The 15,767-nt window shown below is 37.8% G+C and overlaps 1 protein-coding gene across 3 annotated transcripts in view; it reads right to left on the bottom strand.

Moving 5' to 3' along the window:
• LOC126816708 (uncharacterized) overlaps nt 1–15,767 on the bottom strand; it is a 339,811-nt gene that overhangs the window by 76,859 nt on the left and 247,185 nt on the right. For all 3 annotated transcript variants that reach the window (XM_050543456.1, XM_050543454.2, XM_056099895.1), the window contains exon 13: nt 913–1,005. In XM_050543456.1, the coding sequence (XP_050399413.1) occupies nt 913–1,005 (93 nt within the window). The remainder of the gene's footprint in view (nt 1–912; nt 1,006–15,767) is intronic.

The raw sequence follows: 15,767 nt of genomic DNA, 5'->3' as shown, positions 1-15,767 counted from the left end.
TTCATTTTTTAACGGTCGGGTAATAAACACACCTCTACAGAAAAAGCACCGTCGCACAGTTTTTCACCCCTAGCGTTAATGAACTCACCTCTCAGACAGTTTTTCACCCCTAGCGTTAATGAACTCACCTCTCAGACAGTTTTTCAACCTTGTTAATTAACGCAGCAATACCGAGTAATAGTCAGGAAATTGATTTTCTTTCGATAGACGTACAAATAACAAGCCAAACAAAGATTTATATATGGGCTGCGTACAGATCAACCACTTAGTAGTTCTCAGTGAAAGCAGAGTTTGTGTAGAAAAGTAGGATGTTAAAACTTTGTTTCAATCAGGGCGAAAATTCAGGGGAGCTAACTTGACATGTATAAAATGTTGTGACCTCTTGAAAACTTAACTAAAATCTTATACAAAGCCAGATTTAAAGATGTATAATATTCATAGGTTCATGTCATATTTTAGTCACAAGGAGCAGAAATAATCTAATAGCTTGAAGACCAGAGCTATAGATAGATTGATCTCAAGGTAAAACCATATAGTCTGGACAAATAAATCGATGGTAAGTAGATTAGGTCATAGAGCCTTTTTGTATTAAAAGTTGGCCTCCTCCTCACAACACAGACTAGGTCATTTCAGGAGTAATGTATGGCAATTCTTTATTCATAATCAAAGTGCACACATTAGACCACTTGGCCACCACCCAACCACCACTATAATACACTGAATACACTATAACACATCTTGCATGTGGAATGCATTTTGTGTTATCAATAAAAAATCCTCCCAAATCCCCAAACTTGGGTCTCACAAAATTGCAAAGTTGAAGAATGAAGAAAGAGTAATTATTTAAGCACAACATATGGGTTGCTTTTAGCAACAAAAACTTGTCCCTATATAAATAAAATGAACATATACCCGGGGTTCAGCTTCTGTATGCCAAGTACTTTTCTGTAATTTAAGAACAGATATGGATGGTCCTTCTACGAAACCTTGTACTCGTCCTTCATTCTGCAATATAATAATTTATAACTGATCATTTAAACTTTAATATAGCTTCTTTATCTCACAAATATTCAATGTAAACAATGCATATATATGAGAGACAGAGAGAGACAAAGAGCACACAATGTTGTGCATTAGATAGAGTGGTTCATGCTCAAAATTTTTTACTAAAAACAGACACTATTTCGGGATTATTTTAACATTATATGATAAGAATTGCCATAAAAACTTCATTCATCAGCAATAGACGTCTGACCACATTTGATTTTTGAGGATATAACCATTTGGAAATTTGTTATAAATGCTTCAAAATCTTCCTGGCTTCCATTATAAAGGCAGTTAACTCTTCGTCACAATACGAGTTATGTCCCTTGGTCATATAAAAAATCGTAATCATGACCCTGAAACGAATAAGTCTTTATCGCAGTCGGAAAACATCGCTTATTTCCTTGTTGCAAAGTGACGGAATACACTCCATGAGACGATTGAATTTGACATCTGTACGCATGATAAGAATTGCCATAAAAACCTTCATTCATCAGCAATAGACGTCTGACCACATTTGATTTTTGAGGATATAACCATTTGGAAATTTGTTATAAATGCTTCAAAATCTTCCTGGCTTCCATTATCAAGGAAGTTAACTCTTCGTCACAATATGAGTTATGTCCCTTGGTCGTATAAAAAACCGTAATCACTACCCTGAAACGAATAAGTCATTATCGAAGTCGGAAATCATCGCTTATTTCCTTTTTGCAAAGTAACGGAATACACTCCATGAGACGGTTGAATTTGACATTTGTACGCCTTCATAATATTAACCGCTACAGTGGAAATTAAATAATATATTAACAACAAATTCAAAATTAGGACAACGTTCTCTCGTGTGATATGGTAGCATTTACTCACATGGAGTGTAATTAGATTGTAGTCCCGCGACAGCCAAACATGCGGATATAACCGCTGCTACGTTACCATCTGTATCATCAAGTCACATACACTCACACCAGTGACAGTACCCAGAACTACAATCCCGAGGTTGCTGGCAAGCTATAGCTTGAAGCGCGACAACCCCTCACACATCCCAGATTACTCACACCTTAACTTGGAAGGGGATACACCCCACACTCCAGCCCATTCTTATCAGTACCACTAAATAGTTCCCATTATATCTACCCCCTTCCAAGTTAATGAGATGCCTTCCAATTGTGTGGTTTTACTCTGTGTCCTTGTGTTTCCTCCCACAGCAAGGACTCTGAATTTAACAAGATAAAGGTTTCCCGATGGGTGGAAGAGGACTTTGAATCCCCAGCTAGAACAAGGTGTAAGGACTGGCAGGGCATGGGTGCGAGGGATTGTCCGGCAAGATCGAGCCACTTGCGCAAGTGTAAATTAGGCAATGATCAGTTCCTACATATGAAATAAATAACCTTGGATCAGACCTGAGCTTCTTGATAAGAGGAAATGTCAGTCTCTCCTAGCAAAACTCTGTAACCTCGATATACAATTATTGATTTGTATAATAATATGCGATATACTCCCCACTTGGAAAGGGAGGGGTAAATATAAAGGGAAATATTTAGTGTTGGTGATGAGCATGGGATGGAGCGCTCGAAATATTTTTTTTTTTGCGTGTCCTAAATCAGCCACCGTATCTGAGTCTCTCTATTTATGAAACTAATTTCACTAGTATCTGCCGATGGAGTGCTTTTGTAGATTTTTTGGACTTAGCCTTACATTTACCCAGCTTGCTAGTCTTTGTCTTCAGTCTGACAAGTCTATTTTGAATATGTTTGTCCCCAAACATCACACAGTCGTCATGTAAAGCAGTTATGATAGACCGATGCTCCGTAGTTGTTGGGGATTTATTAATAATGCCTAGTATAAGCCTATTTGTAATGTCCACAATATTGTTTATATGTTGTGTGTGTGAAGTCGTTTGCCTTTTAGTGTTCAGTGACTGGTTGATCGTGTCTGTAGTGTTGTTATTAGTTTGTCTGAAAGAGACTTTGTGATTTTGACTATTTAACTTCCTGTGGCCTCGTTATGAGGTTGTGAGTGATGGCGTGTGTTGATACAGTTTTTCGTCGCATCGCGGTTGGAGTTTGGTAACTAGGTTTAGGACGATTGTTATATACGACCAAAGAATGGTGAACTGTGTGTGAATGAACATAGAATCTATATATGTTCGTATCATGGGGTGACAACCGTGACTGATTTTGCAATTCCTTCGGGAAGGTGAACTTTCTTATCGTGAAACCCCATGTCCTTAAACATGGCGTATCTCTGTGAACCGTAAACTCTGTGAACCATGAACTCTGTGACCAGTGAACTCTGTGAACCATGAACTCTGTGACCATGAACTCTGTGTTAGTGAATTAGTGTCAACAAGGAAAACTGTCAGCTTGTTTACATAAATGTTTTGTGCTGTAACTATTGTTTTCTGTATATGATATTTATTTACATAAATATTTGCAAGGCCTTATCATTTCAAGTGTTGTTCCGCGATTCAAGTGTTGACCATTGTCTTGTCAACTTAGTTTGCCAGCCCACCCCGAATGGCATGTCGCGTGGAGAGGGTCAGCATCTTCTCTCACTCACGACATTCTCTAGTAAAAAACGCATCATGAGTGAACAGTGAACACTGAAAATTAGAGACACTGAAACTATGTGAACAGTTTATAGACACTGTGAAAATATTTCAAGCTATGAAAATAGTAAGTCATCTTTTGACTCTTGTTTTGTTCCTGTTGTTGACAAGCTTTACTCAGTGGACAAAATGTATTACCCAGCTAACACATGATGTACATTTAACGTTATTAGCAAATACAATACATGATACAAATATGTCAGAACTTGAAATTGGCAACCCATACGGGGCCGGAGATGTGGTTAATAACAATGTCAACGACAATGTGAATACAGATAATGTGAACAATGTGAATAATGAACCATTAGTGAATTTAGAGGAGAATGATAATTTACCCGAGGCGTCCGAAAAGTGTGAACAATGAGCCGACAGTGAACCCAGAGGATAGTGTGTCTTATGTTTCGAACCGTTCAACGACTTCAAGTATAAGACTTAAAAATAAGCAGAAAGAAATAGAATTAAAACTTGAGCTAGAAGCCTTACATGAAATCAATGAAATTGAAGAAGAAAAACTTAAACTACAAAGGCGCGCTGAAGAATTGCAGAGAAAACAGAAGGAAGTGTCATTACGTGCAAAACTACATGCAAAGCGTGAAATGAATCGGGTTTTAGAAGAAGAATCAGACCCGGAAGTAACATTTAAACCTCCAGTGACATCAGCAAGTCCTGTTGCGAAAGAAACTAATTCATCTAAAGCATTCGCACCTCCAGTGACATTGACAGGTCCTGACGTGAAAGAAACACAATCATTTACGTGTAGCAATACTGATGTAATGTCTGTTTTCAATAGACTTGTAGAAAATCAATGTGATCAAGTGTTACCCAATCATGAAATTAAATATTTCGATGGGTCTGACATTTTATTATTTCAAACCTTTACAGGAATTAGGAAAAGGGGGGGCGCCGCAAAATGAGGGCACTGACCGCGGAGACGCGGCACGCCGCTGAGGGGGGGGGGGCCCAAGAAAATTATCCATCATTTCCTGCATCTGTAGCCATTCCAAGAGCTATTTGGCTGATATTTTCGTCTAAGTAAACGTTCGCAAATCATTGAAAAAGAGCCTTAAAATCGAGCAAAAAAGCCAGTTGAATACGCGACTCGAAAATTGTCAAGGCGAGCGAGGCATTATGATGGGAAAAAAGACGAATCTATTCCCTAGCCACTTCACTATTTAACAAGATGCTATCATTTATGTCTGTCTATAGTCACTCTATAGGATTAGGGCACCGTGTTTGACTCGATGGTTCAAGTCATTTGGGATCCCTGCAACGGGTTGGGAACGGACATATTTGGGTCTGAGAAAAGGCACTTTCAGCAGTAAAAAAGGGCACTGTCGAAAATTAGGAGGGGCGCGAGCCGTATCCGCCTCTGCTTTAAAAGAAACTTTGAGTTAGTTGTGGAATGAAATACGAAGGATCCAGCTAGAAGACTTGAATTTCGGCTGAAATATACGAGAGGGGAAGCGCACGATTTAATTCAGTATTGTCCTTTAATCGATCCCCAACAAAAGGCCTATAAACGTGCAAAGACCTTGCTTATCCCCGACTACGGTGACCCCCCAATAATAGCAGCAGCATTTATGAAACGAATTGAACAGTGGCCTCGAATTAGTTCGGGTGATAAAGCAGGACTAAGAAAATTTTCTATTTTTCTTATAAACTGTGTTAACTCTAAAGAAAATAATAGTGATATGAATTGTATGGACAGTTTTGACTTTATTAGATCTTTGTGTTCAAAATTACCAACAGCTCTTCAACAGAAGTGGATTTCACAAGTTGGTAAATTACGTGAAACCCAGAGTCGGTCACCTAATCTATCTGACTTTGAAAGCTTTGTGGGCTTTATATCTAGAAGTGAAAACGACCGAGGTGTGAGTGGACTTGGATATCAGAGTAGATCAATTTCTTCTTACAGTCAAAATAATAGTCAAAATAAACAGCCTGCAGCACAAAAGGTTTATGCTTCCAGTATTCAAGTGACAACTGATTTAGCAAGGAAGTTACCATGTTTATTCTGTGGCCCTCAAACATCACTGTTCTGAATAGATCGGAAATCTTATTTCGTTTACATTCATTTTGTGTCTTATTTTTAGTTAAGTGCCGACGAGTCCCGATTTGTATTTCGAGCCTCTTATTATCAACCAATCAGCGTCCATCCGGTTTTCTCCGTGCTTCTAGCTGTCATGTCGCCATTGTTGTCCACAAACTTTTCAGTCTGTCTTTAACTGTCAAAATGTTGTATTAAATTAATTGACTAGCTTTAGTCATTGCAAGGGCGAGATAGATCCACTCTCCAGGTACTATTCTAGATCAATTGTATTACGTGTTATTCAGTGTTCTTAGAATTATGTGTCAGTTTCAACGAGTGACCATACAGCGTATTCGTCCCGCGTGTTTGCCGTCTGCCAGGACATTATTAGAAATGGTTATTTACATTTCGATGTTATTTCAGACTATTATAAAATACAGAAATGACTTTTAGGGATTAATATTCAATGCCTCTGAAATAATGACTTTTCTGTGTATTTACCAAAGGTGTCATTTGCTATTTGTTTACATTTGTCATGTATTATAAGATCCATGCTTTTGCCATGTCATGTAGCCACTTGTCAGTGGATGGCGTTCTAGTCTAGGCCTTTAGAGGAACATTAATTGTCATAGTCTTATTCTTTAAAGGGACATTGCATACAACTGTCATATTTCGTCATAGTCTTATCCTTTAAAGGGACATTGCATACAACTGTCATATTTCGTCATAGTCTTATCCTTTAAAGGGACATTGCATACAACTGTCATATTTCGTCATAGTCTTATCCTTTAAAGGGACATTTATGTCATAAATTGTCATAATCAGTTCTAGTCCTTATTGTCCTTAACTTTTGTCTTTTCAGAATGAACGAATATATGATCGATATGAACGATATATAATGAACGAACGATATATGTGAATGACATATATGAATGATAAATGGTATATGATACAATATGAATATGATTGACTATATGAATAAACGTGTGAAATGTCTCTGAAGTCTAAATATGTGTCATCATATGAATAAACGTCTACATGTCTGAAGCCTAAATATATGTCGTCATATGAATAAACGTCTACATGTCTTAAAGTCTAAATATATGTCGTCATTAACGGAAGATCATTGAGCCCTTGAATAGCTACAACGCGAGTAGTCACAACAGCTTCTGGAGAATACAGTCGACGTCTCGGCGAAGTTCAAACTCTTTGTGTTACCTGCGTGGTGGTTAATATGACAGAGCCAGTCATTAATAACGTCAATACTACAGGAATGGATACTCCATTGCCAAATGACACTCCATTTCCAAACTCAGACTCTGATTCACAGGAAGAAAGCTTGTCAAAGCTCAATGCTGCTCGTCAACACAGAAAACAGTTACGTGGAAAGTTTACGCGTTCAATCACACGGATTCAAACCTACATCAGAAAAGGTGAAGGAGATGCCAGAAAATTAAAGAGGGAGCTCAAAGAAATTAGGAAAGACTATGAAAAATGTTCCTTTGCTAATGGTGAAATTATAGAATATTGTGATGAATCCGAGAAAGGAAGATTAGAACAGTGGGAGGAAGACCTCACGAATGACTTTTATGCTATTGAAGATCTGCTCTCAGAACACATAAAAACTTTGTCCAGAAGTGATCAGTCAATTCAGAGTGTAACGTCCACACCCAAGTCAAAGTCAGAGCAAACGTCAAAGGCAGAGCAACCTGCGCATACATTGCAGTCCGTCCGACATACGCCTACATCACAGTCAGTTCAGCGCACCAACATGATACAGCCAGCCGAACATATGTCAATATTGCACTTGCAGCCAGATGAACACACGTCAACATTAGAGTCTAGTCAACAGAATACACTGACGTTATCTTGTCAGTCGAAACCTATGGTGAAAAAATCATTTGATAGTTGGATAGATGAGTTGAAAGAGTTTGAAGCATCTGTCCATAGTCAAAGAAAAGAAGAAATCTCAATAGCCGATGCTCTTCTTAGATTGGAATCGAATCGCGATATTCCAGCTCTCAAAATCAATATCTTTGATGGTAATCCTCTTGAGTATGTAGAGTTCATACAACGGTTCAGAGCACACATACATGATAAGCCACATCTTACAGATGAAGTCAGGATGGGACAGCTTAAGAGTCATCTGTCAGCTGGAGTCAACAAAACTTTGTTAGGTTTGGGATCATCTGGAAGTATGTACGCGACTGTTTTGAAGACTTTGAAAGCTGAATATCGTTCACCTAGTCGAATAGCCAGAGCATACGTAACCAAGCTCACCAATGGTCCAAAAATAACTGAGAAAAATGCCCTGAAAGAACTTTCAATTGATGTAATCAATGCTATCGCCAGTCTAACTCAGCTGAATTATTTTTCTGATATCAATGCCAGTGACAATCTCAGGAAAATTGTTGAACGAATGCCAAACTACATGATTGATCAGTGGAAGACTAAAGTTGCTTTAATCAGAACATCAGGTGAAACTCTGTCAGTCTCGCACATAGACACATTTCTTAGATCCAAAGTTAGAGCCGAATTAGATCCTGATTTTGGTGATGTCAAGAAAACTAATGCCGTCAACAAGCCTGCCTACTTACCTTATAAGCGATCTGTCAATGCAGCACCCAGTCATGCTCAAAATGTTCAAAGATCGTCATCCAAGAATTGTTCTTTTTGTCAAAAGGAACATTATCTGTCACGGTGTGAAAGGTTCAGAAATTTAGATAATAAAGCCAAATTCACGCATGTCACGTCAGAACGCTTATGTTTCTCTTGTCTTTCTAGAGGACACAATATCTTTAAGTGCCGAAGCAAACAACGATGTAATGAAAATGGTTGTCAACGATATCATCACAAACTCTTACACTCAGATACTCCAGTCAGCAGTGTGTTAGACAAACGTGCAATGTTACCAGTCGTCCGAATCCGGTTTAAAGCGCCTAATGGAAGAACTTTGTATGGCAATGCATTAATAGACAGTGGTGCCGGTACAACCGTCATAAGAAAAGCCTTCGCCAAAGCCTTGGGGCTCCAAGGGAAGATCGAATCTATTGACATTTCTGTCGTTGGGGGGAGACAACTCTCTCAGAAGTATAGTCGTCGGGTAAACTTTAAAGTATCTGCACTAAATGGGGTTGAGGAATTCAACATTCAAGCACACGAGATTGATTACACCATAATGGATGTCCCTGCACTTGATAAGCAATGGCTCAAGTCTTTTAATTATTTAACAGACATAAACTTCAGTCAGGAAGAAGGCCCTGTAGATCTCATCCTTGGAGTACAGTATACACACCTTCATGCGGATTCAGAATATCGCCAAGGACTACCGTACGAACCTTTAGCCAAACATTCTCTACTAGGATGTCAGGTCCAGAGTTTCTTAAATGTCCACAGTCAGAATGGCCTGTCCAGTCAAATATGTCAATAACAATAGAAGATGACAACGAATTAAAAAGGGTGAAACCTTTATTCCCTGTAGTCAAGTCTTCATCAACACAACCTATAATTGATCCAGTCAAATATTCCAGCTATTCTAAATTACTTAGAATAACGTCATATGTCTACAGATTCATTAATAATTTAAAAGCATTGGTCAATTCTCGTCGATCAAAGTCTACTACGCCAGAGTCTTGTCAGTCAATGTCTAAGCAGTCAGACTCAGTCGCAGAATCAAGTCAGTTTTTCAACTACCTCAACGGTCCTTTAAAGCCTAAGGAAATAGACAAATCTGAAGATTATTGGATGCAAATAGTTCAAACTTCTCTCGTCAACTGGGAATACAACTTTAGAGATTTATGTCCCTATGTTGAAAATCAAATCATCAGAGTAGGGGGACGTTTACGTCATACGTCTCTTTCCTACGATCAGCGTCATCCAGTCTTATTGCCAAGAGATCATCACATCACTAAATTGATCATCTTAGAAGTTCATCAGAAAGTGAAACACGCTGGTGTAGAAAGAACCTTAGCTGAAGTTTGTCGTAAATTTTGGATAGCTCATGGTCGTCAAGTGGTCAAATCTATCGTCAAATCTTGTGTCATCTGTAGAAAGCTCAGACAGTCACCCTGTGAAACTCTCATGGCAGATTTTCCACCAGAAAGACTAAAACCTTTATCACCACCATTCACAACAACCGGAGTCGATTTATTTGGTCCATTTATGCTAAAGTACGGTCGTAACAAATCAATCAAAGCCTGGGGAGCAATCTTCACTTGTTCAACAACTAGAGCCATACATCTAGAAATCGTCCAAGACTTGTCAACACCTTCGTTCCTGTTCGCTCTTCGTCGTTTTGCATCACAACATGGATGGCCCCAAACCATTATCTCAGATAATGGGTCAAACTTTACAGGAGCCGAGAAAGAATTATCTAAGTTATTCCAAGAAGGAAGACAAAATATTGAAGAATTCGTCGTAGTTCATAAAATCATTTGGAAATTCATAACCCCTCTTAGTCCACATCAGGGAGGCTTTTATGAAAGTCTTATTAAGCAAGTTAAAAAGAATCTACAAGTCATCATCGGTCAGCAAATCTTGTCATGGAATGAGATGTCAACAGTATTTGCCGAAATCAAGAGTCTCATCAATAGTCGTCCTCTAGGATATTTGTCAGATGATCCAAATGATCCACAGCCACTAACTCCAAATCATTTCTTATTAGGTCGTGCAACTACAGATGTTCCGTACGGTCCGTTTGAAGAAACGAAGAACTTAAGAAAGCGATTTCTTTTTGTCCAGTCATTAGTGTCAAATTTTTGGAAGCGATTCATAAGTGAATATATTCCCATGCTTATGCGACGGTCAAAGTGGTTGTCTATAGGTCGCCAATTACAGAAGGATGACATTGTGTTATTAACTGATAATTCATGTGCTCGTGGAAAATGGAACTTAGCGCGAGTATTGGAAGTCTATCCAGGAAAAGATGGAATTGTTCGTAATGTTCTTGTGAAAACTAAAAACTCAGAGTACAAGCGCTCTATTCAGAAATGTGTTTTAATACTGGAATCAGTCGACAAGTCATGTGTGCCCCCCGAGGGTTGTTCTGAATAGATCGGAAATCTTATTTCGTTTACATTCATTTTGTGTCTTATTTTTAGTTAAGTGCCGACGAGTCCCGATTTGTATTTCGAGCCTCTTATTATCAACCAATCAGCGTCCAGCCGGTTTTCTCCGTGCTTCTAGCTGTCATGTCGCCATTGTTGTCCACAAACTTTTCAGTCTGTCTTTAACTGTCAAAATGTTGTATTAAATTAATTGACTAGCTTTAGTCATTGCAAGGGCGAGATAGATCCACTCTCCAGGTACTATTCTAGATCAATTGTATTGCGTGTTATTCAGTGTTCTTAGAATTATGTGTCAGTTTCAACGAGTGACCATACAGCGTATTCGTCCCGCGTGTTTGCCGTCTGCCAGGACATTATTAGAAATGGTTATTTACATTTCGATGTTATTTCAGACTATTATAAAATACAGAAATGACTTTTAGGGATTAATATTCAATGCCTCTGAAATAATGACTTTTCTGTGTATTTACCAAAGGTGTCATTTGCTATTTGTTTACATTTGTCATGTATTATAAGATCCATGCTTTTGCCATGTCATGTAGCCACTTGTCAGTGGATGGCGTTCTAGTCTAGGCCTTTAGAGGAACATTAATTGTCATAGTCTTATCCTTTAAAGGGACATTGCATACAACTGCAATATTTCGTCATAGTCTTATCCTTTAAAGGGACATTGCATACAACTGTCATATTTCGTCATAGTCTTATCCTTTAAAGGGACATTGCATACAACTGTCATATTTCGTCATAGTCTTATCCTTTAAAGGGACATTTATGTCATAAATTGTCATAAATCAGATGCTGTTAAAAGACTTGGTTTATGCTTTGCATGTTTAAATCAAGGTCATATGAAAAGGGATTGCACACCCTACAGTTTTGCATGACTCTAGTAGGGACCATGTGAATCGTGAAACTGATAATCGAGATAGTCGTCGTGACACTCAACAAAGTTATCGTGGTAGGACTGAAAAATCAAAATGTGAAAGTAGCCAGCAAGTAACTTCTGGTTGTGTGAAATATACCTTTAATGACTGTGCAGACATTATTGGTACTAATAATCCTTTAATGGCAATCGTGGCTGTTCGTGTGAAACCAAAATGCAGTGACTACCACTTATGCATTTGTAGGCAATGGAAGTGGAGCAGTGTTCGTTGATGAAGACTTAGTGCATTCCTTAAAGTTGCGCTATAGAGAAACTCGAATTAATTTGAAAACCTTGAATTCTGACGAATTATGGGACATTAAATTTCTTACAGATATCATACAAATTAGTGATGTTGACATTGAAAACTTTCTAGACTTGCCTCCTGTGTATGTAAAAGACTCGATGCCAGTCTCATTATGTGATGCCCCAGAGCAAGAAGATTTAAATAAATGGTATCATCTAAAGGACATTACAATCCCAACATTAACTGGCCATTGTATTCCAAAGGTAACCATGATGATTGGAATTAATGTTCCAGCCGTTACTACGCCCCTTGAAATCATAACAGGAAAAATTGGTGAACCTTACGCAATTAAGTCACCTATAGGATGGTTGTGTTATGGATTACCTGGAAAATTAAATAAACCTTCTAAAGTAGGTGTTAATTTCTGTGCAGTAGATAATAATTTAGAAGACCAAGTTCGTAGATATTTCAATTTAGAATTTGGAGAAAGACTTAGTAATGAAAAACAGCACTTGTCATTAGAAGACAATATACTCTCTGCGAGGAGTTCCGTGTATGACCCTTATGGTTTTGTTGCTCCATACGTGTTAAAAGCAAAAATGATTTTGCAAGAACTCTGTTGTGCCAAATTGTCGTGGGATGAGACTATTACCGAGACACATAAACTTGAGTGGGAGAAATGGTTAATAGATTTACCTAATTTATCCAAGGTCAAAGTAAATCGTTGTTTGGTGCCAAATAATTTTGGTAAGGTCGTGAATACCGATCTCCATCATTTTGGGAACGCATGCCAAACAGGGTATGGAACAGTTACGTTTGTACGATTTGTGAACAGTGAAGGTGACATTCATGTGGCATTTGTCCTTGGAAGGTCAAGAGTTGCTCCTATTAGACCACATACTATAGTAAAGTTAAAACTTTCAGCTGCTACATGTTTAGTTAGAATAAACACTATGTTACTAAGAGAACTTTCAATTCCAGAGAATTCCATTTATTTTTGGACAGATAGCCAAACAATCATTAAGTATATTAGAAATGACATCAGATTTTTGTGTTGAACAGATTAGCTATTATTCATGATGGCTCTGATGTTAGTCAGTGGCATTATGTACCTTTGAAACTTAATTGTGCAGATTATGCATCTCGTGGTTTGTCTGCAAGTGACTTGATGAACTCTGAGTGGTTGTTTGGTCCAGAATTACTACGCCAACCCAGCAGTGAGTGGCCCAGTTATCCAGTAGCAGAATCAGACTCTGTTAATGTTACAAATGTGAATGTTATTAATGTGGAAACAGATGGTGATAAGTCAGTGATGACTCTCTTTGAACATTATTCAGACTGGAATTCGTCTTAAACATGCGATTGCCTGGTGGTTAAGACTTCGTAAAGTATTAATACTGAAATCTAAAAATTGTGATAAAGACAGACTTGATAATCTAGTTAATAATAAACCACTTTCCTTTGAAGAGGTTGATAATGCAGAATGTGAAATTATAAGGTTTGTCCAGCAACGAAACTTTTCTGCTGAGATAAAAACTTGAAGTGATTCAAACCCTGAATTCATGAAGTCTGTAAACTCTAACAGTGTAATTTAAAATCTTGATCCTGTGCTTGAAGATGGTTTACTGCGAGTTGGTAGTAGACTTCATCATGCCAATATACAATATAACGCGAAACATCAGTTAACACTTCCCAGAGTGAACCATGTATCAAACTTAATAGTGAAATATTGTCATCAAAGGGTATGTCACCAGGGCAGAAATCATACCTTATCGGAATTGAGACAGATTTATTGGATCATAGGAGCAAGTGTTTTAATTAAAAGTCCTGTGAAAAAATGTGTCATATGTAGAAAACTACAATCTCGTGTAGGTGAACAAAAAATGGCTGATTTACCATATTCAAGATTAAAAGCTGATGAACCAGCATTTACTTCTGTTGGTATTGACTATTTTGGCCCATATGAAGTGAAAGTAGGGCGAGTGACGCCAAAGAGATATGGAGTTGTGTTTACATGTTTCTCCTCGCGTGCTATTCACATTGAAGTGACAGACTCTATGGATACAAGTGCATGTATTAGTGCTCTTCGTTGTTTCATAGCGAGACGTGGATCGTGTAAATAAATATATTCAGACAATGGAACAAATTTGGTAGGAGCCAATTGAGAATTTAAAACTTCATTGCAGGAATTAAATCAAGAAGAAATGCAGAAATTTTTTGTAAAGTATAGCTTTAAGTGGCATTTTAATCCCCAAGCTGCCTCACACCATGGTGGTGTTTGGGAAAGACAAATTCGCACTATACGAAAGATATTGAATGCTATTTTGAACGAACAGTTTATTAAAACTTGCAAAAGTGATGATCAGTTGAGAACTCTTCTTTGTGAACTTGAATAAATTGTCAACAGTCGACCTTTGACTCGAGTATCAGAGGACCCAAGTGATTATGATGTGATTACTCCCAATAGTTTGCTATTGTTAAAACCAACTGCTAGTTTTCCTCCAGGTGTGTTTTGTGAAAAGGATATATATTCTAAACGTAGATGGCGTCAAGTCCAATATTTAGCAGAACTGTTTTGGAAGGGATGGGCTCGTGAGTACCTACCAATGCTTCAAACAAGACAGAAGTGGCTGAGACCCCAGCGAAACTTCCAAATCGGTGATATGGTGCTTATTGTAGACATTAATGCTCCTCGTGGATCGTGTCTTATGGGTTTGATAAATTGAAAACTATCAAAACAAAACTAGGGCAAGTGAGAAGTGTCAAACTGTAGACCAAAACCTCAACTTTGGTTCGTCCAATAGACAAACTCTATTATTAGAGCACGATGAATAAATTCGTATTGTGTAGAATGTTGAATTCTTTATGACCAAATATTACATGTATTTGTAAACTGTAATATGAGTATGATTTAATTTGTTTGAGTTATTGTTCATAACTTAGTAGGGAGTTTATTTGCAGTAAAAGAATGTGATGTTAGTAGTAAATCATTTAGTCATAGAATATGATGTTAGTAGTAAATCATTTAGTGAAGGAATTGTGAATCATTTAATGTACATTATCTCCAGTTATGAGATTCCTAGTTTAGTTCTTTAAATATTTTTGAACATTTAGTATGTGTTGTATCGAATTTATCATTCAATAGGGGCCGGAATGTAATGTCAAAAATATTGTTTATATGTTGTGTGTGTGAAGTCATTTGCCTTTAAGTGTTGAGTGACTGGTTGATCGTGTCTGTAGTATTGTTATTAGTTTGTGTGAAAGAGACTTTGTGATTTTGACTGTTTAACTTCCTGTGGCCTCGTTATGAGGTTGTGAGTGATGGCGTGTGTTGATACAGTTTTTCACCGCATCGCGGTGGGAGTTTGGTAACTATGTTTAGGACGATTGTTATATACGACCAAAGAATGGTGAACTGGATGTGAATGAACATAGAAACTATATATGTTCGTATCATTGGGTGACAACCGTGACTGATTTTGCAATTCCTCCGGGAAGGTGAACTTTCTTATCGTGAAACCCCCTGTCCTTAAACATGGCGGATCTCCGTGAACCGTGAACTCTGAACCATGAACTTTGTGACCAGTGAACTCTGTGAACCATGAACTCTGTGACCATGAACTCTGTGAACCATGAACTCTGTGAATCATGAACTCTGTGTTATTGAATTAGTGTCAACAAGGAAAACTGTAAGCTTGTTTACATAAATGTTTTGTGCTGTAACTTTTGTTTTCTGTATATGATATTTATTTACATAAATATTCATTAACATTGCAAGGCCTTATTATTTCAAGTGTTGTTCCGCGATTCAAGTGTTGACCATTGTCTTGTCAACTTAGTTTGCCAGCCCACCCCGA

Source organism: Patella vulgata, chromosome 3, assembly GCF_932274485.2.
Source record: "Patella vulgata chromosome 3, xgPatVulg1.2, whole genome shotgun sequence".
NCBI lineage: Eukaryota > Metazoa > Mollusca > Gastropoda > Patellidae > Patella > Patella vulgata.
The sequence above is the reverse complement of the archived record's forward strand: the minus strand, read 5'-3'. Positions and strand labels throughout refer to the sequence as shown.